General features: G+C 34.0%; 3 protein-coding genes across 4 annotated transcripts; all 3 read left to right on the top strand.

Moving 5' to 3' along the window:
- The first annotated feature begins 1,943 nt into the window (after positions 1-1,943).
- On the top strand, positions 1,944-4,471 carry LOC142605583 (putative transmembrane ascorbate ferrireductase 4). The gene is made up of 4 exons (XM_075776999.1): positions 1,944-2,227; positions 2,341-2,392; positions 2,526-2,722; positions 3,924-4,471. The coding sequence occupies exons 1-4, from the start codon at positions 2,081-2,083 to the stop codon at positions 4,245-4,247; spliced, it is 720 nt and encodes a 239-aa protein (XP_075633114.1). The 5' UTR covers positions 1,944-2,080; the 3' UTR covers positions 4,248-4,471.
- A 10,110-nt stretch (positions 4,472-14,581) lies between these two features.
- Positions 14,582-16,878, top strand: LOC142605582 (transmembrane ascorbate ferrireductase 2-like). The gene is made up of 4 exons (XM_075776998.1): positions 14,582-14,774; positions 14,874-14,922; positions 15,864-16,063; positions 16,444-16,878. Exons 1-4 carry the CDS (start codon positions 14,616-14,618, stop codon positions 16,768-16,770), a joined length of 735 nt encoding a protein of 244 aa, XP_075633113.1. The 5' UTR covers positions 14,582-14,615; the 3' UTR covers positions 16,771-16,878.
- A 3,709-nt stretch (positions 16,879-20,587) lies between these two features.
- Positions 20,588-26,215, top strand: LOC142606981 (uncharacterized). 2 transcript variants are annotated; one of them, XM_075778367.1, is made up of 11 exons: positions 20,588-21,053; positions 21,177-21,263; positions 21,796-21,972; positions 22,760-22,848; positions 23,762-23,850; positions 23,951-24,054; positions 24,219-24,318; positions 24,392-24,470; positions 24,597-24,711; positions 25,124-25,655; positions 25,801-26,215. In XM_075778367.1, the coding sequence occupies exons 1-11, from the start codon at positions 20,780-20,782 to the stop codon at positions 25,892-25,894; spliced, it is 1,740 nt and encodes a 579-aa protein (XP_075634482.1). In that variant the 5' UTR covers positions 20,588-20,779; the 3' UTR covers positions 25,895-26,215. The 2 variants fall into 2 exon arrangements, with proteins under 2 accessions (XP_075634482.1, XP_075634483.1); XM_075778368.1 differs by having other exon boundaries at positions 20,589-21,053; positions 24,395-24,470.
- Positions 26,216-27,857: the final 1,642 nt, after the last annotated feature.

Raw genomic sequence — 27,857 nt, 5'->3', positions numbered from 1 at the left:
CCTTGGTGGATTATAAAATTTGCCACTATAGATCGAAGTTTTAAAGAAATCTCTTTTACCGATAATTGTAACAAAATCAAGTACCTTATTTAATTTGTAATCGAGGTGTACCCCTTCCCAAAAAGTTTGATCCCTGTTTTATGCTTATAATAAATATTTAAAACATTTTAAACAGTTTATACATGTGAACCTAAATAGAAAAACATTTTAAAACCCAATAATGTTATTGAACAATACAATCGTATAAAGCATCCATAATCTAAAGGGAAAATGGAGATTTAATAATTTTGAGCTTTTTAAGAAAACACCATTTTGTATGATCTGAATCCGAATTATATTATAAAAAGGACTAAAAGAAAGAACAAAGGCAACAGCTTGATCTTAACGAGGGATAGTCATTCATTGCTAGCTATAGCTCTATGTTTGTTGTATCCTATCTCCAATGGGTGCAATGCAACTAAGTTGAGGCAGGCCAAGGCCTGTTAGATATACCATGATTAAGATCTTACTTTCATAGAACTTAGTTACCAATAAAACCCACCAAAAGAGATTGTGATTTTTTAAATTGTAGATTACGTGGAACTAAGAAGTAGAGGTCCCTATCAATTAAGCAACCTCACAAATCTGGGTCCTGGAAACAAACGAAGGTTTTGTTTTCTTTTGTTCTGGTTTTCGAAAGAAACAAAAGCGAGGTTCACTATACATTTTGCTAGAGCTAGAAGTAAAACAAGGCACGAGGAGAAAGCACCAACAAATGTCAACAGTAATGAATGTGTTGGCACTTGGCACCTTCTTTACTCAAATGTTGCATTACAGACAGCACTGGCAATGCAATTATTAAAAGCAAATACACTTTGTGGTTTTGATTTAATTTGTAATATATATATATATATATGCAATTTTATTTATACGTCTGTAAGATATCAGTATGGACCATAGGTATGGAGAATAAAATAAAGTGAAAAGAAATGCTCTAAATGCTTTTATTAGTAAACTATTTTGAGAATAATACTATTTTATTTTTACTACTTTTTGTTTTTTTAACAGTTTGTTGAGATGTAAAGTATGAGTAGAATAAAATTATTTTCATATTAACCATTACTAATATTACTTTTATGGTATAACATTCCTAGTAAATTACATCAATAGTTATAAAAAAATTATGGAGTATAATTAGGGTTTTTTTCTTTCACCATTGGGATATTTTTGGTTGAAACCGGGAACATATGATTGATTGATTGATTTTCATATATAAAGAGGCCAACCATGAGTTTAGATTTGATACTCAAAAACTTTATTATTAAGGAACTAATTATCTTCCAATTTTGTTAGATGAAAATCACCTATAAAAGAAGTGAAGAACAATACATCGGAAGGGATAAAATTAATTAAGGAAAAGAAAAGAAGAGAAGATAAAATGGTTTCTAACTATATAATTCAGTCTTGCCATTCATTAAAGGGAAATGTTAACAAGCATTGTACGGTGCTGGTTAACATTTACCTTTTTGGGTCTCACTTAAAAAAAATGAATAAAGTTGTCAAAAAAATTGTCAAAAGAGATAAAAAAAAATTATCAAAAACTGCAACAAAATATGTTGTTAACGGGCACCTTACGGTGTGCGTCAACACAACCCTTCGTTAAAATGGTCGGCCATACCTTAACTAAGAAAAAGCGAATAATAGCTTTTATTAAGAACTATTATATGTTCTTATGTTACCCCTCTTTTGAAAAAAATAATCAGAACCAAATGATCATCGGTACAGTGATACACATCTAGATATATTTCAGTGTCAAATTTCATTGATATATAGACAATAATGGCCTAATCTAAAAAGCAATCCACTACAATTATCCATCCAAATAATTCAATCCAGGCAAGCAATCCTACTTTATTGTCATTAATGTCTAGTCTGACATCTCAATCTATTACATTACCAATAAAGTAAGTAAACGGTAAGTTCCTACTATCTTAGATCTAAAGCTCAGCTTTAACTGTAAGTTCCTCAGCTCAGCTCCTAGTGCTACCACTTTCACTGAGTTTGGACTGTGGGACTGAGAGTACTACTGCAACAAGTACACATGGCCATAACCTCCTCTTCACTATTCCCACTCCTTTTCTTTGCTAGACTCTCAGGACTTGCAGTGGCATTGCTAGTCCTCTTCTGGGCACTTGCTTTCAAGTCCAGCTTCCTCCTTCACTCCTCCCAAGAAGACCTCATCTATGCAGTATGTTACACTGTCTCTCTCTGCATGTCATTTACACAAAGCACCAAAGTTTGTTTTTTTATTTTTGAAGTGCTTCAAAGGATTGGTTTTTATTTTCCTTTCTTTTACGACAGGTTCTTCATCCTTTACTAATGGTGATTGGTTTTATTCTCATCAGTGGCGAAGGTAGCTAGTGAAAGAACTTAGAAATTATTATATACTACTCAATGTACATGTAAACTTTTGTTACACCATTAACAGTAAATTTGCACAATGGGGCTCATGTTGTGCTTCTTTTGTTTTTGTCTGTGTTTTTTAGCAATTCTGGTGCATAGATGGTTGCCTGGTTCAAAGAGCTTCAAGAAAGCCGTGCATCTATGTCTACAAGGAGTGGCTTTGGCTTCTGGGTTTTTTGGGATTTGGACAAAGTTTCGTGGGAATGATGGGATTGTGGCTAACTTCTATAGTCTGCATTCTTGGATGGGTTTGATATGTGTCTTCCTATTTGGAGCTCAGGTTTTGTTTCTTCAATTCCCCAAGCTTTACTGATGCATGTTTCTTATTTTACTTCAATTGTTTCAAAATCATAATGTTGTGTGTGTTTCCTAAGAAACAGAATAATATAGTCTCATTATGTGGATAAGTAATGCTTCACAGTTCAGGTGTTGATGCCATTTTGATCCTTTTCAGTTTTCACACTATTACCAAACCCTTTTAGTTTCAATTAAAAATTAACACGACTACATTACCTTTTTGATCCTCCACTTCTTTGATGGCATGTCTGTTTCAATTAAATAGCAACAAGACTACACTATCGTTTTCATCTTTCATTTCTTTTGAGAGTAAGTCCCTTATCTTTACTAACATGACGCCAAAATTCTGTCTATGTCAGTTACATGATCAAGGAAGATGCTTTTGGGTGTTTTCATAATAACTAGCTAGGAAGCATGTAGGCCATCAATCATTATCAATTTGTCAAGGTAAAATATGGAATCCGATGCAAGCCCTTAAACTTAAAGGAATCAGACATGCAGATTTGGCAATGACTAATATGACATTCATATACAATTTCCATAGTAATTTACGGATAATAAAATTCAAAACAGAAATTAGTGGCCGGTAAATAAAACAATAAGATGGAAAATTAGAAGGATTTTTCTTGGATAGCAAAGTAGCATATATATATCCTAGTAGAAAACAATCTCTAAATTAACGTCAACCTCTTCTCCTAAACTAAGGAAAGCAAAAGGGGCTATTGTTATTGACATTGTCTACATCTTTATCGTTACCATTGAGATCTCTATTGGAGGTATGTATAGAGACGAATTCTAGGCTATTCATAGACTACTACAAATGAACCTAGACAATTGGTATATTTGTAACAATTACTTGAGTACTTTTCTACTTGTTGGGTACCTATTTTTGAGATATTTTATTTAGGGTAAGGAACGATTCCTCAGGTTCTCCAATTCTTAAACTCAACCTACAGTTGCATTGATGAATGAACTAAATGGCTGAATTTAATAGTCCATGTAAAAAATGACACTTTTTTTGTTGCATTAATCGATATAATGTTTGGTTGAATTCAATTGGAGAACATAATGTACAAGAATTATATGAGTTTTGTCTTTTATATATTCTAATGAAAAGTGTGTATTTTTCAAATAATATGATGTGAGTTTCTAATTCTCTTATAGGAGTATTAATTTAAATGCAGTGGTTGATGGGTTTCCTGAGCTTTTGGCACAGAGGAGAGGCGCGCACAGTAAGGCTAAGGGTCTTGCCTTGGCACATTTTCCTTGGTCTCTACACATATGGTTTGGCTGTGGCCACAGCAGAAACTGGACTTCTAGAGAAGTTGACATTCCTACAAACCAAAAGAAATGTATCCACACACTCTCCAGAGTCCATGGTTGTCAATAGTCTAGGACTGGGTTTGGCCCTTCTTAGCGGCATTGTAATATTAGCCGCGGTTTCACCAAAGCACCAAACCCTTCAAAGTAAACTCGTGTTCTCAGATGCCAAGTGCTTGTCGTTTTAACAAAATTGTTTTGACTTGGCTTTATAGTGATATCCTTATTGGATATGTATGTAAATGTTACTATATATTTGTTTTATAGTAGGGGAAAAAAGGGGGAAATCTTCTTGTGAATTGTGAGCTGTAATTGCCTTGATTTTCATGGATTCACATTGAATATGTAGTGTTTGTGGTTTGTCAAAATGCAAAGAAATATTTTCCAGGAAAATGGATATACTATTTCTTGTGACTTTCATTCATTTTATCCCTTGATTTTTCAGACAAAATTTTCCCAAAACCGTTCAGGGATTTGTTTGTTCATACCTTTCTTTCTTCATTCCCCTCACACAATTGCATGATCGAGTACTCTATAATTTATATATAATAAGCAATCTGTTCATTCTTCACGTCTGAAAAGTAGTCTTCTTTTTTCCTCACACCTGAGAAATACTAAAATAGTCTTTTTTATGCGTCCTCTTGGGGTTGGAAGCTACCAAGATTTGAAGAGCAATATATTACACATGCCATCAAAACTATGCTCAGTTATAGTTTGAGATGTTATAGTTTAAGAAGTCTCAAATTTGTTTCTTAGATTTGGTTTTCTATTCAGTATTTTATAGTGCCCATTTGCAAGATACATACACTTTTTTTTTAATCCTTCATAAATCGTTTCCTCAACTTTCCTCATTCACCTCAAAATTGCATGTTGTCTTGCAAATGCTCAACAAAACAAATTCGAGGGTTCTAGTAAAATTACAAACACTTAAACATAACTGAGGATGATTTTGATGGTATGCCTTTTTTGGTTTTATGGAAACTATAAGTCCAAAAGCTAATGGAGTAACAATTAGCTAATAATAAGATTTTCAATAATAACTACAATTAGAAACAATAATAGATAATTTAACTATATTATCAATCGAGGAAAAATGCAATAGACTCGAAAGGCAGTGATTATTGAGATTTGGAGTTGAGAAAGAGAGAGCAGATGATGGTATATGGTGTGTTGTGAGAGAGATGAGAGAAAATTTTGATTTTGATTTTGCAAAAGGGGTTTTTAGGTTATAATTGGTGGGGCTTTGAAAATTTTGATTTTGCAAAAGGGGTTTTAGGTTGTTAATGGTGGGGCTTTGAAATTTCATGGGCAATCTTATCTTTTTAGGAGCAAATAGTATGTTTTGTTGATATATATTTTGTTTAGACGGGTGTCAATTTTTTATTAGCCTTAGAAACACCTACTTAGTGATGAGTTGGTATTCTTAAAACATGATATACTTTCTCATAACAAAGGGTATACGGTCTATTTTTAGCAACAACAAAAAAAATGGTACATTATCTTTTGAGATGTTCAATTTCTTCCAAATATCTATTTAATTTATTCATTCTTCTTCTTTTTTTCTCAATACTTGGTAGGTTATATATATATACTAAGACACTGATTAGCTGCCCCGTCCACATACACTCTCCAAATCGGAGGTGTTGTGCCGGTGATCACACCAATTGATTTTTTATCCATGTGTGCTTCCTTCAGAGTTTCTTCTAGCAATGGTTCGGCAAACTCTGCCACCAAATCAGCAAGGACCTGGCCTTTCACCGAGGTGTGAGGAATGTATTTAACGTTAAAGGCTCCCAAAATGGTTCCCCACTTTGCCACCCTGCTAAAGTAATCGGCACTGCGTAACACTGCCTTGAGGGGCAATTGGGTCAGAACCACCACAGTGTGGGACTGAAATAGTGAGGAAGCTTCCGCGTGGCATGAACTATGGCCAGAAGTGCTTTCTCCAGGAGTAAAGAGCGCACATAGGCCTCATTCAAGGACTTACTGACGTAGTAGACCGGTCTCTGCACCCCACTTTCATCCCTTATGAGGACCAGGCTGACCGCGTGGACGGCCACTGCCAGATACGCACACAGGACCTCGTCCGCCTCGGGGCGAGACAAAATGGGTGGCCAAGAAAGATATTACTTAAGCTGTTGGAAGGCTAACACGCAGTCCTCGGTCCATTGAAACCCTTTCCATTTATTCAACAATTGGAAGAAAGGACGGCACCGGTCAACTGACCGAGAGATAAATCTGCTGAGTGCGGCGATCATTCCAGTCAATTTCTGGATCTCTTTTGGGTTCCGAGGCGGCTGTAAGTCCTAAATAGCTTTGACCTGCGCTGGGTTTAACTCTATACCTCTATGAGTAATCATACAACCCAAGAACTTTCCAGAACTCACACCAAAAGAGCACTTTGAGGCGTTAAGGCGCAACTTGTGCTTCCTAAGCACCTGGAAGGTGTCAGCCAAATCTTTAACGTGCGAAGGTATTGTTTTACTCTTTACCACCATATCATCCACGTATACCTCAGTGGTCTTCCCTAGTTGCTGTTCGAACATTCTGGTTATCATTCTTTGATAGGTAGCCCCAGCATTCTTCAATCCAAATGGCATGACCTTATAGTGGTAGTTCCTTGTTGGAGTAATGAAAGCAGTTTTCTCTTGATCCTCCAATGCTAATGGAATCTGATGGTAACCCTAGAAGGCATCCAAAAAACTCATACGAGGATGTCCGACAGTGGCGTCCACAAGCTGATCAATACGCGGCATTGGGAACGAATCCTTCGGGCAGGCCTTGTTTAAATCCGTGAAGTCCACACATACTCTCCACGTTCCATTCTTCTTTTTTACCACAACCGTATGCGCCAACCATTCGGGGTAGAAAACTTCTTTAATAGGCCCAGCCCTTTTGAGCTTGAGCACTTCCTCCTTGACAGCCTCAGAATGTTCCTTGGAAGAACGCCGAGGTGGCTGCCTTCTCGGAACAATGGCGGGGTTGACATTCAAATGATGACAAATGAAGTTTGGGTCTACGCCCGAAGCCTCATAAGGGTCCCACACAAAAACATCAATGTTGTCTTTCAGAAATTCCAACAAATCCATTTTCTCCTGATGTGGCAAACGTATGCCCAGTTGAAAGAATCTTTCAGGGTCATCCGCTATCAAAACTTTTTCCAAACCCTCACATAGGGCTTCCTCTCCTGTCACCGCATCGGGCGCATCCGGAGCTGTTAATTGCTATAAGTCTTTGATGATCAAAGCCGAAGACTCGGCTTCTGTCTGATGCAGCACTGCAGCCGATATGCATTGCCTGGCCACCGATTGACTGCCAATGATCTCTTCAACATATTCTCCTGACGGGAACTTAACCTTAACATGCAAGATAGAGGAGACAACACCCAAAGCGTGCAGCCATGTCCTGGCAAGGATAGTGGTATATGGGGAGTACGCGTCAACCACAATGAAATTCACCTCAACCGTTTCTAAGCCAGATTGAATAGGAAAACAAATCTGTCCCTTCGGTACAATGGCCTTTCCTTTAAAACTTATGAGTGGCAAATCATAAGGAGTAAGATCCTCCAACTTCAACCTTAGCCCATTAAACAAATCAGGGTACATGATATCTTCACTGCTGCCCTGATCAATCATCACCCTCTTTACGTCATAATTCTCTATCCTAAGAGTGACCACAAGAGCATCGTCATGAGGTTGGGTGGTACTAACTTTATCCTCCTCTAAAAATCCCAAGATGGGTAAATTCACCTTCAACCTCTTCGGCCTGCAGTCTGCCTCTTCGGCCTGAGAATGCGAAACTGTCATCACCCTGGTGGAACCTGAGCTGGTCCTACCAGGTGCAGCAAAGATAACGTTAATTGTTCCCAATGCCGGCCGAGATGAATTATTCTTCTGATTATTTGAGCCAGATTGATTGCTCTGCCCGTTAGGTTGATAAAGGTGCTGCTTTAGTTTTCCTTCACTGACAAGCTGCTCCAAGTGGTTCCAAAGGGTCTGACAGTTCTCGATAGTGTGGCCCACGTCCTGATGGTACTGACAAAAGAGGTTCTGATTCCTCTTCGCAAGGTCTCTCGCCATCTTACTAGGCCACCTGAAGAAGGGCTCCTTACGAACTTTCTCTAGTAACTGGTGTACTGGTTCTCGAAACACAGTATTCACGGTCTGAGGTGCTGCCGAGCCGGACTGCTCGATGTAATCTCTTCTCGGCTTATTGTTGTGGTATCTGTCCGACTTGAAATCCCTTCTCTACTGCGAAATAACCTTCTCCTTACCCTTTCCTTGCTGCTGGTCTTCCTCTACCCTTTTGTATTCATCAATACGATCCATGAGGTGATGTACGCTGCAGACGGGCTTTTTGGTCAAGGACTTCCTCAAGCCGTGATCAGTAGGTAGGCCTATCTTAAAGATATTGAGTGCCACCTCATCAAAATCACTATCTATCTCGTTAAACATCTCCTAGTACCGGTCGGAGTATGCTTTCAACGTCTTCCCTTCCCTCATGGCCATGGATAACAGTGAGTCCAATGGTCGAGGCACTCTGCTACATGTGATAAACCGCGACGCAAATGCTCTAGTAAGATCCCCAAACAAACCTACAGACCCCGATTTAAGGCCGTTGAACCACCTCATAGCAACAGGTCTCAAGCTAGAAGGGAAAACTTTACACATCAGGGTCTCATTATGAGAATGCACTACCATCCTCTGGTTAAAGTGACTCACGTGCTCCACCGGATCAGTCCGGCCATTGTAGATGGTGAAGGTAGGCTGGGCAAACCTCCTAGGGAGTCTTCCCTTCTCAATCCTTCGTGAGAATGGCGATTTAGAGAGTTGGTGCAACGCCCGACTCATAGCATCTTTCCCCGAGCCCCTGGAAGGGAGCTTCTTATGCCTGCGAGCTAGCAGGTCATCCTCCTCACAAGAGGACGTTGCGGTGGGGGGCGACCACGACCTCGAGCTGTAGCTACCTCCCCGGACCTCCACTGAAGAAGGATTAGATGAGGATAGTGAATGCTTGCGTTTGACGCGGCGCAATTTCCTTTTCAAATGATTTATCTCCTTCTGCATGGCCTTAGCACCATCCTCGTGGGTGGTGCTGCCCCTGCCATGAATATGACTCGTTCTAAGGTATTCCGTATGAACACTTCCCTCTCCATTCCTCCGACGCTCCAGACGCTTGAAAAGATCCTTAGGTTGTGATCCTTGGGACTCTGCATGGTGTGAGCTTAAGCCTGCCATAGTATCTCAGCTCCTTCAAGACTAGATTTCCCACAGACGGCGCCAATTGTAAGTGCATAATTGCACCCGGACCCAAAGACAATTATGGGCTCAGGTCCAATGAGCCTTAAACAATGAAATTTGTAGAGTGTGGGTTTGAAATCTAATTTAGAGGTACTGGGAACTTGATAACATGCTAAGGTGTGAAGATACTTGTAAATAGTATAAGATAATTGCAAAGGGATCTCCTCGGACGTAAGCCGAGGATCACTTCTGTATTATTTCTCTTTCTTTCTTAAAGGTTACAATTCTTAATTTATTTCTTGGTAACTGACCGATCCCCTTTTCTTTGGCTTTCACCCCCTTTAAATACTTCTTCCCTTGGTGCTTTATCCACGCGTTGCTCAAATCTCCTCCCCCCTAGATATTTCTTCTTTTAGTACTTTAAATAGTAACCAGAAGTTTTTGTTTTACTGTCCAGGGGTCACTTCCCCATTAATGCGGCCAAGGAGGTAGGTGCAGAGTTTTTAATGTGGAGGTGACAGCTTTTGCCTAAGATATTTTTCTAACACCGGTGCATCTAAAAGGTTCAGGGATTCCCCCTTTTAACCAACAGTCTTTTCGGAACTTTTCCTTGACCTTTATAGTGAATCTCCAAGTTCTCTTGGGTCTATCTGAGGAGAAACTCACCCTCAGATGTATCCTCGGACCTTTGGCGTATGGGCCGATTTGCAGTACTAACAGGTTCTTAATTTAAGAACAGGTCGACCCTCCTTGTTAGAGCCCAAAGACCCAAATGCCTGCTTGGGTCCTTTTACTCCCCACAATATCAACCTGTCTACAATATTCCTGTTAAAATACATATACACAATATTCCTGTCTACAATATTCATCCTATTTATATATATACACACACGCACACACATACATTCAAATCAACACAATAATATTCCTATCTACAATATTCATTCATGATCAGCCCAAAAAAAAACACAAAATCACACAAAAACTACAAAGAAGTGTATATAAAGGACGAGAAGCCTATAGCCAAGGCATCACAAGAAAACTATGTAGAGCAAGCAGTTTAATTACATCATGTGAATGTTTTTCATCCCAATTTTCAATTAAACTCCCCAATATATAAGGAGCATCATGCATTTCTAGATGGACCTATAGTCGTGTTTCAAAAGCGTGGCTATACGTAGTTTGTTAAAAAAAAAAAAAAAAACTCCAAATGAACCTATAGCTGCACTTCTAAACTCTTAGAAATGCGGCTATAGACTTAATCTATAACCAAGTTTTAAAAACGCAAGTAGGTCTGCAGTTTAAGCCGTGTTTCTTAAAAACGCAGTTATAGGTTAGCTACAGCTGTCTTTTTTTGTAAACACAGCTATAGCCCACGTTTTTTGTAGTGAGGCAATAGTAAAAAAATACTGCACCATAGATATTGATAGTTGGTGCCTCTTTATCAAAGAGACATTTTATAACTTCTTTGTCAATATATGATTTACAATATGAGTTAATTGTACGTTTTCTTACGTTATTTAGGTGCATAACAACATTAATATCTCAAATAATTTGATTTGTATGTAAAACATCTTTGTTTCCTTTTGCTTTATATGCTTTAGATTAAAAGTTAAAATTCATCCTAATTAATCCAATAATTTTATCTTCAATAATATACATAAACTCAAAATATTATTAGTATGTCCATGATCTAATTGTTAAATTGTGTCCACTTATATGATTTATGTTTTCCACTTAAGTGAAACCATACTTATTCTTTCTTTGTTTCTTTTATTGATTCCCCCCCCCCCCCAATATTCTCACTTTATCATTCACTTCTATGAGTTCTTTTAGTAGTATTTCCCCACAATGAAAGGTACTTACATATTCAAAATTTTGAATCCTCATAATTGCATATAAAGAAATCAACTGTAACTAATTACTAAATTATTTGTGCAGATCTACATAACAATTGGAAGAACAATTGAAAGGATAAATTTTGTTTTGTGATAATCCTGAAGAGAAAGATCTGGTAGAAATTAAAGGCGTAGCATGTATATTATATCGATACGAGGACCATCCACCATTCGCCGAACCTCCTTGTGAAGTGCCATCAGTTTATCTCACTCATAAAGTAGCCAAAGATATTGGTGATTACTTTATTAGAGAAAAAGATATGTGTACTTAACATTCATCATAAATTAAATGATCAATACTGTATTGTAGATGAAACTTCTTTTACTTGGCCATTTGTAGTAGCAAAAGCAACACTAATTAAAAAGAAAACTAGTTAAATTCTCACATGATGTGTGGTGCAACTTATTATTAGTTTTTTCCAATATTTCAAGAAGTTTACAAAGAATCTCATAATAATTAGTTGGCACCTTAATTTCCAATAGAGACATTCATGATTCATATCTCCCAACTATTGATATATATATAAAAAATTTGAATAAATTTCATTGTAAAAAATTGTAATCTTCATTTATTTTATAGACAAAATAGAAATCACACTATATATGTGTGTTCGCAAATTGAAAATTGCATGATATAATGGTTAATATAGATAAACATATTTCATGCATGAAAAAAAATGCATATATTTTTCAATTATTATTTTTCATATAAATTGTAAAAAAATTATATTAAAATTTCATTATGCTATAACAAAATAAATGTACTTATTTTATTACACACACACACACACACATATATATACATGTGACTAAAAGGAGTTAGGAAATTTAAAGGACTAAGATTTATTTTAGAAAATTCACAAATATTTAATTTTTATGGCTTTTGTGTCAATTGTTGTCAAAGCAACTAAACATGAATAAGAATGTCATATTCTAAATTTATTATTATTATTCTAACTAAAAATTATCTCTTATATAGGGTTTATAAAAAGAGAGGTGCTACGTCCACAACATTTTTACAACATTTTTACAACAAATCATAGGTGGTTAGTTGTTATTGGTTCAAATTTGAACCTAATACTAAGATTACTTTTTTGCTCCAACAATAACAACCAGTAACATCCTGCCACTTAGAATTTGTTGTAAAAATGTTGTGGACATATCATTTCTCTTATAAAAATAATCATATCAATTCATTTGATATAAATAATAAGTGCACAACTATAGATAATTAATATAAGTATTTACTCTATTGACTAATTTAATGAACTAATACTTTGATATAAATGCAAACTTTGTTGATTTAGAACCCTAAATAAAGAGAACTTCGAGGAATGTGTCACATGGCATAACCCCATACTTTTTAACATAAGATTTCTGCTTATATATTTATACTATATATAAGATGATTCCCCTATTTCAACTGGATTTTTATGTGGTTCAAAAATACCCTCATTACTGAAAGACAACTTTATTTAGAAATAGAGTTATAAATGTAAAATAACAAATTTCATTTTGAAGTTAAAAAAAATAAAAACTCTTAGGGTATGTTTGGTACATTGAATGTAAATTACATTAAAATAGTAATCTTTATTACTGGGATTAGAAAACATTGTAATGAAATAACTATTATTATTTATAAGTTTGGTTGTTACATATGGAAAGCTTGTAAATGATGATATATAAGTAAACTTTATATTTTTATAAATATATTAATTTTAAAACCTATTATATGTACTAAGAAATAACTGTTACATTCATTTTAAAGGGGAATAACTATTATTCAATTTAAAAAATAGTTATTCCAATGTAATAACTAATATATGTAATAAAGATACAACCAAATGACCGAATTGTTATTACACATGAATAACTATTCCATTACAGGAGCTATTACAAAATATCAAACATACTCTTAAAATTTAGAATTTTTTTCCCTTTACGTTCAAAAAAGAAATTTATCTCTAAAGTTTATCTTTTTTATTTGTTTGAAAAATAGAAAATATATATTTCTAAATAATAATAAATGTAAATTATTAACTTTTAGTTTTAAGTTTTAAGCAAAATAAGCATTATCAAAAAATTAAAGGTGAAAAACTCATTTTAATCCCCTACATTTTCACTCGATTCTCACTTTGGTCCCTAACTTTTTTTTCCACCAAATTTAGTCCCTATTCTGGAAAAAGCGTTTGGTTTTTGTCATTGACGGTACATTAGAGACGGAAATTGCACATCTGGCAAATGGAATAAATTAAAAATATTAAATAATACCCACAAATGCCACGTCATTTTTTTAAAACAAAAAATTAATTTATAAATTTTAACTTAATGAAAAAAAGGAAAAAACTGAAATAAAAATAAAAACCTAGAAAAGTAAGAAAATTCAAAAACCCAAAAAATTCAAAACCCATAAAAAATCTAAATTAGAAAAAATTAAAAACACAAAAATTAAAACATCAAGATCTACTTTTATTTTATTGCATTTTCTTAATAACTAACATGCAAAAACCCAAATCAAACCCATAAAAAAAAACACACACACGCACACACACAATATAACCCAGATCAAACAATTTAGCTTAGATGGTTTAGAAATTGTTCGCTCTTAGCAGTACACGGTGGTGCAATGGAGTCGAAGAGGTAGAGGTGGAAACTTAGGTATGGAAATGTTGAAGTGATGACATGGCGGAGGTTGTTGTTGTGGCTATATAGGCGAGAGGCGATGAAGTGGAAGACAATGTTGTGGCGATGAATTTTATGGGTTTTTGTTCTTGTTCTTGTTCTTCTTTTGAATTTTCTGGGTTTTTAAATTTTCTTACTTTTATGGGTTTTTATTTTTATTTCATTTTTTTCATTAAGTTAAAATTTATAAATTAATTTTTTGTTTTAAAAAAATGATGTGGCATTTGTGGGTATTATTTTGTGAGAAATAATATGTTCATAACATTTTCACAATATTTTTACAACAAATCCTTAGTGGCAGGTTGTTATGGGTTGTTATTGTTGGGGCAAAAAAGTAATCTTTGTGTTAAGTTCAAATTTGAACCAATAACAACTAACCACCTGTGATTTGTTGTGAAAATGTTGTAAAAATATTGTGGACGTAGCATCTTTTTTATTTTAATATTTTTAATTTATTCCGTTTGCCAATTGTGCAATTTTTGTCTCTGATGTAACGTCAAAGACAAAAAAGAGATGTGTTTTCCAAAATAAGGACTAAAATTGGTAGAAAAAAAATTAGAGACCAAAGTGAAAATTACGTGAAAATATAGAGACTAAAATAAGTTTTTCGTCAATATTAAAATAAAAGTTAAAAGACGAAAGGCCTAATTTGCAAAAAAAATAAATATATAAAATAAAAGTGTCAAATAGCGTTTAGAAAGGTTTTATTAGTCTTAACTGTCAGTGAAATTATAGAATGGCAGTTCCAAATCCAAATCCAAATCGGAAAGCAATGGTGGCAACGGTGAGGGCAATCGGACTGGCGGTCTCGGCTTTGGTTCTGACATGGGCTTTGCATTTCAGAGGCGGCTTGTCTCTCTCTTCTCTCAACAACAACAAAGATCTCATCTTCAACGTACACACAAACTCTCTTTCTATCTTCATTTCATTTTTTGAATTAAAGATCTCATCTTTTTCCCCTTGAATTTACCTATATTTATGTTTTTTTTTTTAGGTTCATCCTGTACTAATGGTGATTGGCCTCATTCTCTTCAATGGTGAAGGTACTCATCTTTTCTCTCTATAATCTATCAACTTCAATTAAGCAATTAGTTTTTGATGTTAATTACTGCACCAACACTCACTGCTTAGCAGAAACCAGGTTGGTCAATTTTGATTCTGAAACCATATCTGAACTAAACTTGCATAAATAACTTGGGAATCTATTATGCCAAAATGGGTTTTCTTCTAAACAAAGCCCCATTAATTTTTCACAAATATAAAGATGTATGTGGTGCCCTGTAATATAAAATCTTATTTCACCATGTTATTTAGAATCCCATTGCACCCAATAAGAAATGACATCGGATTTTAAATGATGGGGCACTATTTACTCTTCTATATTTGTAAAAAACTAGTCTTCATAACGAAATGGTTCTTTCCTGATTAAGACACCAATGCATGAGAGGGTTACCTTTATGAAATTTCAGCTTATGTTTAGAAAGTTCATGGTTGGTGCATCATAATCATCATATTTTTGACAACAATAACCACCAAGCCTTAGTCCCAAAATTTTGGGGTTGGATATAGAATTATAGGTCCTCAATAGCAATGCATAATAGAGTGACTAAATTTTCTGTTGGCCATCAACTTACCACAACTCTCCTTTTTCTCGACTTGGAACTAGCCGTGAACAAAATATATGATACTAAGCATAGACAAATGCAGAGTTAATCATGATCATGATCATTATTGTTATTGTTATTACTATTACACTGCAATTTTAAGTATATTTTTGGCGTAGTATTCAAAAGCTATTTTGTGTATCTTGTGTGCGTGCTCCTTATACTAATCATGTTTCATTCTCTTATCAGCTTGAATGCTGGATTTTAGGTGGGAAAGATGTTTAAAGTTGTTTTTTGGGGTTTCTACCAATTTAAAAAGATCATATAAACAATGTAGAAATCAGAAAGGTAACATGGTTAACTCTTTGCGGTTGCTGCAGCAATGCTAGCATACAAGACGGTCTCAGGAACTAAAAGCTTTAAGAAGGCAGTGCATCTTACATTGCAATCAGTAGCATTTTGTTTGAGCTTGATTGGGGTATGGGCTGCTTATAAGTTTCACAATGAGAAGGGCATTGACAACTTCTACAGTATGCATTCTTGGTTGGGTCTGGCTTGTCTGTTCCTATTTGGCATCCAGGTTTGTTCTTCCCATCCATCTGCATCTATTCTCTTAAATGGATCTGAATCCTCTGCTGATGTTTATTCAATTCAATCTCTCTATTAGCATCATTTCCCTTGTGCCATACATCTATTCACATCAAATAACTGAAGCACCTTCCTATTCTTGGATATTAACTCTAAATTAATGATAAGCGTTTGAATGCCAATCCTGAATACTGACAACCCTATTGGAGAATTTAGTGAACTTTTGTTAACCTGGGTTTTTATATTTATGTAGTATTTATCTTTTCACTTTTGGATTGTGCAACAACAGGAAGAGATGGGAAAGATTTCCAATATTTGCCTTTTTTTTTCTTCCAAGGATAATTTCCTGAATTCTAACTTTTGTTCATGTAGTGGGCTGCTGGCTTTTCAACCTTTTGGTATCCTGGTGGTTCAGTAAGCAACAGAGCTGCACTGCTTCCCTGGCACGTGTTCTTGGGGATTTATATATATGGACTAGCCATTGCTTCAGCTACCACTGGAATTTTAGAGAAGGCTACATTCTTACAGACCAACCAAGTAATATCACGTTTCTCTACTGAAGCATTGTTGCTTAACTGTTTAGGTATGCTGATCGTTATTCTTGGTGGTTGTGTTATTCTTGTTGTTGTCACTCCTACAAATGCCAAAGGTGATAGCTACAGACCAATGGACTATACAGTTCAGCATTCAGTTGTGTAGTTAGTTGATTTGGAGATGCTATGTAAATTATCTGAATTAATCGGTGATTTTTGTGCACTGATCCTCATGGAAATGGTAATGATAGTATCTGCTGAAGGTTAAGTATGCCATGAAACCTCTCTTTCACACTCTCACAGAAATTTTTGTAGACACATCAAGTAACTGGATTTCTTTATTGTTTGATCAATGTAAATTGTAATTGTAGTCACTTTCATTACTTAACAGGTTTTGTTTATTGTTTTAAGATACAACTAGAAGAATGGAACGACTGGATAATTGAGTGTTCCAGTGGAAAATGAAGTACTAGAATTCAAAAGGCATTTGTAAAATGTGTGTAGTTGAAATAAAATGTTAAGATAGATAAGTGAAAAGACAAGGAAAGTGGGGTTAAAAATGAAATAAAGTTGCTTAAACTTGAAGGTGATCCCTATTGATGAAACATGAGGGAGAGTTGCTTGAGACTGTTTGGTCATAAGCAAAGGAGAGTAATTAGTACACCAGTGGGGAAGAGTGAGTTAATTCAGGTCAGGGAAATGAAAAAAGAAACAACTAAATAAAGGTATACCTAAAATAACATTAGTAGAACTAGTAAAATAAGATTGTCAATCAAGGAGATAACATGGAGTATGACTTTGGATATAATGGAATGACAAAAAAATTCATATGGTCGATCCTGATTAATATGTTGATGATCCAAAATATTAGTCTTGGTTGTTGTATTCTTTATCCCTGTCTGTGAAAGTATTATAGCTGTGCTGTAACCTGTATGAGTGTCAAAGTCTTTAGAAGACAAGTGCAGAAGAGAAGACGCACTACTCTATGCCAGAATTTTGTTACGCAAAGCACTCCCCATGTTACTCTATATATAATGGTCTGTTATGAAAGTTTAGGAAACTCGGTTTTCACTGGGGTTTTATTGATTTCTTTGGTAGTTTGCTAAACTTGATTATTGGTTCTAGCATGACTGAATGGACATGTTAATTAAAAACTTTAATGATATTGTAATTCACTCAGAAATTAAAATACTAATATCAACTAGGGGAAAAAAAAATAACATAAAGCAAGATAATACCATAAATTATTAAATTAAACATAAAAAAAAATAATATTACTTTTTTTTCATTTATATTTTTTAATTAATTCGGGATGAGAATTATTCTCAACCCAAACCTATCTTTTGTCGTTCTTAAGTAGATCAAATGGCTGAACTTGACCAAATTGGACCGAAATCAATTGAATGGACCAAAAAGATCAAAATGGACAAATAGACCAAGTTAGACTGAAATCACCTAAATGGATTGAAGTGACCAAAATGAACCGAAATAAACTGATTTAGACCAAACTAGATAGTAGTGACCAAAGTGAACTGAATTGGGCTGGAATCATTGGTCACATCACTAATTTTTTTATAGATTTATTGTTTTAATTTTTTGATAATATTAAATATATTTACAGATTAACTCATGTATTGATGACAAAGTGAATCTAATTTCTTAGATTTGGATTTTTAAATTTTTACCTCAAAAAGTAAGATTAAATTTTAAAGGGCAAATAACACTATCCTCCCTTGAGGTTTGAGAAAATGACACTCACCCCCATACTTAAAAGGAAAAAACATTTTACCCCTTTGATATTCATTTAACTAAACTCTGTTAAATTGATGTTAAAAATATTGTGTACTAACCTACCCTTTAGTTAAGAACATATTTTAAAAATTGCCCTCAACTTATTCTTAAAAGTTTTACAAAATTCAAAATTTCAGCAATCATCCATTCTCGCTTCTTTGAAAACCTAGATTGATGTTAAGGACTTTTATTTACAAATTCCCAGTAACAAATACACCTCAGCTGGTCCTACAACCTCCCATCCCATGGTCCAACAATGATTCTACAGTGAATGCGACAAAAGCTGAATAACCAGGTAAATGTTGACAAAGCCCTTAAAATTTCTTGTATTTTAGCATAGCTGAGCTATGGATTTTTGGAATTTATGTGTAGATAGATTGTTATGTGCACAATAGTAGAATATTCACAAAACAATTTGTAAAGCTTTATTTATTTATTTTTTTGAAAAAGCTTGATTTTTGTTGTTGTTAATGGGTTTACTTCAAAGTTCAAAGACATTTCCGTTGATGGATTTTGTTTGAAAATGCTCGATTTGTTTGTTACACAATACTTTGGATATTTACTCATGCTTTATTATTTTATTTCTTCTGCATTTTTTTTGAAGATTTTATATTTGTTGAATTTCCTAAACCAAAATTTTGAAATTAATATAACTAAAAAATTAGTTTTTGAGAAGTAGTTCTAGTATTTGGAAAAAGCCCAAACTATTTCCCTTGTGTCCATAATGCTGGAAAGGTAATTTGTAATTCAATAAGTGGATGATACTTGTCAATAATTCAGCCAAAGAGACAATACTTGGCAGTAAAAAAGTAAATGTAAAAATGAGCTGGAAAGTAGAAATCAATAGCCATTGACTCCTCACTTGACTTGCATGAAGAAAAATAATTGATTTGAATTTTTAGAGTTTTTCTTGTACTTTGAATAATTAAAACTAGTTTAATAAATCTATAAATAGATATCCTGTGTGATGAAAATGTGGTCTAACAAAATAAATTGCAATGAAATAAAAATAGCAACACAACAACACTTTGATAAACATATATACATGCACCTATGTAAATTCTATCCAATTTACCCATGTCTGAAAGTTTTTTATATTGATAAGTGACTCTGAAAATTTCAAACTCATTTTTAAGCAATAAAAGCTTGAAAATTTTGACAAATTGTTTTATTTCATAAATTTTGATCCAAATTGTTGGAGAGAGATGCGATTAAAAAATCTAGGAGGATCATCAAACTATAAAATCCACTTAAGTAACATATTTTATAATATGCTCTTTTCATTTTTTATTTTATTTTATTTTATGTGAATGTTCTTTTCACTAACCATGGTTAAACTTTAGTAAAGAGAATCTTTTAAAAAATTGAAATATTCTGTTACTAATATTATCAGAAGGGAGTGTTATTTTTTTAAAATCTCAAGGGAGGAGAGTGTTTTTTCCTTTCAAATTTGGAGGTGAGTGTCATTTCTCCAAACCTCAAGGCAGAAAAGTGTAATTTGCCCAATTTTAAAAATATCCTATAAAAAAAAAACTGCAGCATTTATATAAAATAATTTGATTCTAGAAAACAACCAAACCCAACAAAATTACTTCAATCCTACGTTTTCTTAACAAAAGTACTTCAACTTTGTCGAAGTTTCATAAAAAATAAAATCCTCAAATTATGGAGGAAATGATTCTCCTCTGAGTGGTTTAGATAAATGTGAAGATAAATACATATCTTCTCATAACATGAATTCTGTAATAAAAAATTTTATTTCCAAAAAAACAAAATTTTTTTTTTCTCAAGTATACAAACATAAAGGAGTGTCATTTGTCTAGACTCTAGAGTCCAAATTTAAGGAGTGTCATTTCTTCCATAATTTAGGTATTAATTATTTTATAAAAATAGAATATTCTAATACAAATTATCATTTGGGAGAGGGGGATTAGGTAGATCTAATTTACCCAAAAAAAAAAAAAAAATTTTTTTTGGGAGTTCTTCTTGCCTTAACAAAATCATAATAATTGTTTATAATCCCAGTTTACAACTATAGAAATTTGTTCATAAAAAAAAAAAAAAAAAATCCTTTTGTAATTATATTATGATTAAATAGTATTATAAATCCAATTAAAAGCGCTAATATTATTATTTTCTTATATATTCTAATAAGAATTATTTTGTAATTATTGCATAGTTTTAAACCCAAACCAACCATTTCTGTGTATGTCTCACAGTCTATTCTCAACTCCATTGCAATTGCTTTGCAACACAGATATAGATACTCATATCCGCTCCCATGTCCGATCTCAGCTCACAACACAATCCCTAACCCTAAAAAAAAAAACCCCCAAATTTTTTGTCCCCAAAACAAAACTAAAATCAGCAAATTCAATTTTCAAATGTGTTCCTCCTCGTCTACCTTTCTCTTCGTCCCCACTCACAACAATACCTCCTCACTCTTACTACTACGACGTCGTATTCCCCCAATTCTCTGCAATTCCAGACACACAATCCCAATCCCTAACCCTAGACCTCGACTCCATTTCCATGCCTCGCTTGCTCAGAGTGACCTCGAGCTGTCTTGGTCCTCTCCGGACCAGGATTCCTCCGCCGACTACGGCGGTTGGGCTGTCGTTGAATCTCCGATCCCCTACAAGAAGAAGAGCAAGACAGGTTTTTTATTTTTTTTATACCCTATTATCTAAAAACCCCATTTGGTTAATTTCAATTTTGAATGGTTATTGAGCTGGGTTTTTGTTGTTGTTGTTGTTGTTGTTGTTGTTGGTGAATGTGCAGGTTTGCCTGCATTTGTGATTGGGGGAATTGGGGCCTCACTGGCTATTCTAGTGGCTGCCATTGCTCACTTCTCACTATCAAGAAGAGGTTAGCTGCTACTGCTACTGCTACTACTACTACTAGTTACAAAGTTAAATCACTTTTGCTCTTTTGGATTTTGTTTTCAGCTGAGAATTATTTGTACATTTGAAGGGGGTGTTTGGCACGTCATATAACTGGTTTTAATTGTTTTCTGTTTGGTAAAATAAATGAAGTAATAAGTAGGAAAACTAACATTGTTCAACTTTGATGGTCTTACAATTTTGGTTCAGCTTTTATCAGAACTGAACTGGTTCTATGGTTTGTAGAACACCACCTTATAGTGCCAAGTGTCTTGTAGCTCAACTGGCACTTTCTGGTGTTTCCATTGAAGATGTCCAGGGTTCAAAAAGAACACCACTCTATTGTATTTTAAAAATTGGATTTTTTTATAGTTAATGATATGGTGGTCTGTTAGGCTAATGAATATTTTTAGATGGACATGAGATGGGCAGTTGGTAAATAGGTTGATGACATGGTATTTTAAAAAAAAAAAAAAAGAAATTCTGATTTTGATTTTGAATTTTTATTTTTTCTTAAGGTCTCAAGTTTCAATTTGGTAGTCCATTGCATGCTTTGCATGGGATATTAACTCCAACTGGTACCAAAGAAAATCAAAACGAAATTACTGGCATTGCTGCATCTGATGAGAGCGATGTGGTGTCTGGTGCCAGCCCAGATGGTATAATGAATGGTGCTGCTAAGACTGTTACTTCAGGTATGTTCAGATCAAAGTTTTTAACACTTCTCCTAGTGTTACTGTCTTTGTTTTTTATATGTTTTTAAACTGTTTAGGTATCCTCATAATTTGGGGTATTTAGTTTTTGCAATGTGCACCCTAAACGCCCCCAAAAAAAAAATAAAATGCAATCAACTTGTTAATTCCAAGTTAGTGGGTAGATTAATTTGAAATATGGTGTTGATTGTAGAATTTTATGGTTTAGGGTATACCGTATACATTGCAATTGTCTCCATAGTTTATAATGAATAACCATGTACTAATCCTCATTTAGGCACTGATTTGGACAATGGGGTGGGCGGACATTGCAATTGGTCTTTAATTAGGGCACACGTTGTAAATATTCCCAAAGCTTTTTTTGATAAGAGTGAATATTCCCAAAGTTTAGGGTAGAGAGTTGTATATTGTAATTAACGAAAATAATTAATAAATAACTAAATAATTTCCTAGGTTTTTCCATTTAGGAATAACTTTGCAGTGATAAATCAGTTTTATTTTACCTGGATTTGACTAGGTCTGAGCTGGTTAGGACTATTACCCCATATGATTATGTCTTTTTCCTTCATGAGCTATTCTTTTTAATATTTGTTTGAATTGAGGAAAAAAGGAAAATTAAAGGATAGATTCTTGTAATTTAGTTCCTCATATGTGGTAGTAGCAAAGATTTGGATTTATATTAGCATATTTTATCTTTTCTTCTTAGCAGCATTCTAATAACCTTTCTCTTTTTATGAAATCAATGTTCCTATTCTGAACATGTGCTCAGCATCTATGGACAAGCTTGAGCGTATTATAATTCCAGCTGCTGTGGATTCTACTCAACAGGAAGCTTTATCGATACTGAAGAAACTGAAGGTGTGCCTTTTGAAGCATAATGTGTGGGTGTGTGGGAGAATAGGAGATTAGAACTTCTGAAAAACCTTGCATAAATTTTCTAATGAACTATATCAGCTGTATTTGAGTCATTATACTTTTTGTTTCCTACTTTTTATTAGTATAAATGCCTTAATTAGTTTGAAGTGGCATAGGTATAAAACATCGGTTATCTCTACTATTTACTTATCAAAAAAGAAGAAGCAGCATAGTTATATATCAGAGAGAGGCATCTGTCATATAAGATTCTGAAGCTACCAGAATGTTTACTCTTTGTTGGAGGAATTAAGAACAAAGGTGAGAGAAACTAAGAATTCCTAAATATGAAATGCACGTGGATGGTGGTAGAAGGGTTAAATGGTTAAAGTTAGCTCTTTCATTTTTTATTAGCTTAGTCTTTTAAGATAGGTGGTAATTTGTCATGGTTTCAAAGAAGTTGCACTTCAGTTCAAACTTGTCTCCATGCTACCTCTCATTTAACTTAAAAACTTCTGTATGTTGAGAATCATTCATTTTAGGGTAGCTTGGGTCCCCCCACATGAGAGGAAGTTTCAGAATAAAGGTGATTAAAGTTATCTTTTCCTATCAGCTTAGGCTTTTAGGATAGGTGGTAAGTTGTCCCGACAACTACTGTGTAGTCATTGGATAAACAACAGACTTTTGAAGTACTAGTCTTAAAGCACCAGGGGACTTCCAATCTATCTTTTTTGTTTAGCTAAAATTGCTATTGATCTTGTATTATCAATAGTTTGTGTGCCTTACAACTTTCTAGTTCTGCATATATGATAATATGACATTTTGTCTATAATTTTAGCTATAATTTTGTAGACTAATTTGAAAAAGCTATGGGTCCAGTTCTGAGCATGAATATCTGAACTGTAATTAAGGTATACAGATCATTGAAGATGATGTCAAGGCAGATGAATTGTGCACTAGAAGGGAATATGCTAGATGGCTAGTTCAATTAAATTCGTCGTTGGAAAGGTAGCAGCTGATTCGTGCTTATAAATTGAAAGATGTTTGACCTGTAGAAGTTTAGAGTAAATGCAGTTCTGGCTTAGAACTAATTGTTTGGCTTTAATAGGAATCCGAAGCACAGGATCTTTCCAGCAATTTCACTTTCGGGGTCTATGGTTGCTGCCTTTGATGATATAAGTGTTGAAGACGCAGATTTTGAGTCAATTCAATGTAAGTCTTAAATCTGATGTTTGCCTGCTATTTCAAGGGGATATGGTTAAACCTAGTGCCCTGGGGAGAAGATATTTATTTATTTATTTTGGGGGAGTGGATGGGTTTTTTTTTTTTTTTTGTAATTATTTATTGTGAACTTTGCTCTTGGATTTGCCATTCAGGCTTAGCAGAGGTTGGTGTCATTCCCAGTAAGCTATCAAATAAGAACTCGAGTGATAATAATTCAGATAACCAAGGGCACATTTATTTTTTCCCTGAGAGGTATGATATGTGCAGCATTTTTTCTAATAATTTTTAAATTTCCATTTCTCTTAATAAAAAATATCTGCTGCGGCAGGTTTCTCTCCCGACAAGATTTGATTCACTGGAAAGCCCGGTTAGAGTATGAATTCATGCCAGGAATAATAGAACAGGTAAAGAATATTTTCTAATATAATCTTAATTGATATTGTTTCTGGTTTTATTTTTTGAATATGCATCTAAGTGACACTTCATCAGTCTTTCATAGCTTTTAAAAACCTGACTTGTTTACAGTCCAGATATCAACAAAAGAATTGGGTTTTCTGGATTGGAGGGAGATCAGTTCAGATGCATTGGCAGAACTTTTTGTAGACATGTCGGCTGGGGACAAGAGCATAGTGAGAAAAGTATTTGGTATTTCTTCTCCCTTTTCCTCATGTTTTAAAATTAGGTTTCTCAAGCCCATGGACATAGACACAAAATAAAAGGTTATATTAAGTGTAAGGGTAAAGCCAGAGAAAAGATATAACAATTTGGAAATATGAAAACTTGCTACTATTCCTCTTTAATGTTAATAACAATGCAAAGATTATCAATAAGCAGACTTTTAACACTCATCATATAGATGTCTTCATTATCATTCTCTCTATATAATCTGAGGCTTGCATCTAATTCAATTGTGATTAATGCTTAGTTGAGTTGAGCTTGCACACTCCTCTTTCTATATGTAGGGAGTTGTTCATCATATTTCCATGCACACACATAGATGTGTTAAAGTGAATCACTTACATTGATGAGAAAACCATGTTAAATTCACCATTTGCAGGACAGAGCAAGCGGCTTCAACCAAACAAGCCCTCAACAAAAGCACAAGCTGCAGTGGCACTAACAAGTGGAAGGATGGCAGAAGCAATTTATACTGAATTAGCAAGACTAGAAGCTGAGAATTCTGCTAGGCAAGCAGCAATGGAAGAAATTAGGTCTGAGTTACTTGATAGAGGAGATATACAGAGATATTGGGATGAGAAGCTGATTGAACTGAAAACTTGCGGTTTTGAGGTGGAGAAGGTTTATATCTCTGCGGTTAGTGATTTGGAACAGGAGAAGATTGTTCAAGAGAAGGTTTTTGCTGAGCATTTGAAGGAGAAGGCAGCCATGGACTGTCAGAAGCAACTCGCTCTGAGTCTAAAGGAAGAGGTTGATGAGATGTCAGAAAAGCTTGCATCTGAGAGGACTTTGTATGTCACTGAACAGTGTAACTTACAGGATATGCGCAGTGAATTACAGAACAAGCGGGAAGGACTGCTTGATACAAAATCTATACTTGAAGCTGAGAAGGAAGCTCTCCGGATTCTTAGGTAATGAAGCAACAGGGTATTGCGTTTTATTTATTTTTTAAAAATGATATGCTAATATTATACTGTTGGAGATAGCCATGTGCTATGGTTGTAGTTGTATTATAACATGGCTATTTAGTCTAATTAATGGAAGCATTGAATGCAGATCTTGGGTAGAGGATGAAGCGAGGAAAAGTCAAGCTCGTGCCAAGGTTCTTGAGGAGGTTGGTCGAAGGTGGAAATGGGTCAACCAAGCTTGATATTCATAGTCCCTTACGTGTAAAGATTTGCAGTTGCTTGTAAAAATAATAGAAAAGGGCTCTTTGTGGAATCCCTTATTGTTTTATTGTGTATTAAGACTTTTTGTAAAATTTTGGTGTGATTGGCATGGAGGATTTTTTGTTTCTTCCATTGTTTGCAGCATACCAGCCATCATTTATGTCCCTTCGTCCAAGAGCAGTCAAGATTTAAAAGAAATTGTTATTATTTATGTTGATTTTCTGCTAGATATCTCACTAGAGAGTCAAGATTTCAAAGAAATTGTTATTATTTATGTTAAATTTCTGCTAGTTATCTCACTAGAGAATGTCCTGCGAAGATGTCTATCTTGTTTTACTTTTAATACCAAACTAGTTGTAGACTCGCCCGATGTGCTGAAAGATTTGACAATTTGTTTTTTTGTTAAGTGAAAAATGAAAATAGTAGATGAAAATTATAAGTGTTAGTTTGAAGTCCATTTTAAAATGATGTGATTATTTTCTAATAAAGTATAATCGATACAATTAAGCTATCTATATTTGTTATTGAAAGTATTTTAAATTTTGTAGTTTTTTTTTTCTTTTTCTTTAAGGAAATATAATGTATTTTATGTTCAATTATTATATAAGGCGAGATAATTTGTAAATAATATAATGTGTAGTTAGAATTTGTTTATGGTTCTCTTACAAACACTTCATCCTTAATATGTTTTGAATGACCTATAACCTAAAGAAGAAGTAGATATATAAGTAAATTTATCACTTATATTAGAAGGAAAAAAAATAAAAAACAAGACTTTAATAACATAAGAAAATTGTTATTTTATTAAGAAATTAACAATATTATATTAAGAATGTGACATAATTGTCAATAAAATAGCTTACATTGAGCTCATAACATTACATTGAGCTAACAACATTACATTGAATGAAGCAATTCAATGTTACATATAATATGTCACGTTAGCTCTTGGAATAGACTAGTTTATAATAACATGTAATATTAATAGGTCGGGTTTAAGTTTAATATCATACTATTTAGTGTGAGTTGTTTCGGCTTTTAGAAGCTAGAACGCCCCTTTTGAGGTTGAAAATATAAAATAAGTGTTTAATAATGATTTCAAAAAGTGTTTTTTCAAAATAATTGTGTTTTGAAATGGAAAAGGTGAGACATTAATCGTATAGATAGCCAAGAGCTTAATATGTTTTTATTAAACATATTTTTATTAGATACGAATTTAAACAAATGTATCATTGGATTTCTAAATCAATTATTAGATAGAATTTCCACAAATATAATGTTGGATTTCTAAATCAAACAGTAAACCATATTAATAAACGCACAATTGGGTTCAAGTGTTCAACCCTTAGGGACACACTTTTTTTTTAATTTTTTTTTCCTTTCTAGTAAGGAGGTGATATTGGTAACATTATTTTCATAAGATATGGCTTTTGATGCACTTGGACTAATTTATAATGACCAATCATAATTTATCGATTTTTTTTTCTGCACACCAACATACTTTATTACTTGACTTTTAAAAAAAAAAAAATATGCATAAGTGCAATGGTGTGTGTGTATATATACATATATATATATATATATATATATATATATATACTTTTTTTTTTTTTAAAGAAAAGGTAAAATAGACTTTTTGAAACGATAAACGGACGGCGGTTAATTTAGGATGTTCCAGTGAGAAACCTGTGCTTTGAATAGACGCAAAAAGAAAAAGAAGAAAGTCAGCAAACTTATTAATTCCCGCCCAGGCTTTGACCCTTAAACCCAAAAAGTAAAACCCCTCGTTAGGCTCAGTCCTCAGGGACTTTTCAACTCTTATCTTCTTGTCTGGTTTGCCCATCTCCTCTACTATCCCATGACTCAGTCCTGCCTCTTTTCTGGTCTCCACTCTGTAAGCTTTACTATGCTCCACATTTTATTTTTTTATTTTATATACTTTGT

This window comes from Castanea sativa, chromosome 8, assembly GCF_040712315.1.
Source record: "Castanea sativa cultivar Marrone di Chiusa Pesio chromosome 8, ASM4071231v1".
Classification (NCBI taxonomy): domain Eukaryota; kingdom Viridiplantae; phylum Streptophyta; class Magnoliopsida; order Fagales; family Fagaceae; genus Castanea; species Castanea sativa.
Note: the sequence above shows the minus strand (reverse complement) of the source record. Positions and strands in the feature narration are given on the sequence as shown.

Bases quoted from the DNA above. Each gene is read 5' to 3' on its own strand.
- LOC142605582 (XM_075776998.1), top strand. From the start codon at position 14,616: ATGGCAGTTCCAAATCCAAATCCAAATCGGAAAGCAATGGTGGCAACG. The intron at 14,775-14,873 runs GTACACACAAAC...TTTTTTTTTTAG, and splicing joins ACAAAGATCTCATCTTCAAC to GTTCATCCTGTACTAATGGT. The intron at 14,923-15,863 runs GTACTCATCTTT...CGGTTGCTGCAG, and splicing joins CATTCTCTTCAATGGTGAAG to CAATGCTAGCATACAAGACG.
- LOC142606981 (XM_075778367.1), top strand. From the start codon at position 20,780: ATGTGTTCCTCCTCGTCTACCTTTCTCTTCGTCCCCACTCACAACAAT. The intron at 21,054-21,176 runs GTTTTTTATTTT...GTGAATGTGCAG, and splicing joins CAAGAAGAAGAGCAAGACAG to GTTTGCCTGCATTTGTGATT. The intron at 22,849-23,761 runs GTGTGCCTTTTG...TAAGGTATACAG, and splicing joins CGATACTGAAGAAACTGAAG to ATCATTGAAGATGATGTCAA.
- LOC142605583 (XM_075776999.1), top strand. From the start codon at position 2,081: ATGGCCATAACCTCCTCTTCACTATTCCCACTCCTTTTCTTTGCTAGA. The intron at 2,228-2,340 runs GTATGTTACACT...CTTTTACGACAG, and splicing joins AAGAAGACCTCATCTATGCA to GTTCTTCATCCTTTACTAAT. The intron at 2,723-3,923 runs GTTTTGTTTCTT...ATTTAAATGCAG, and splicing joins TCTTCCTATTTGGAGCTCAG to TGGTTGATGGGTTTCCTGAG.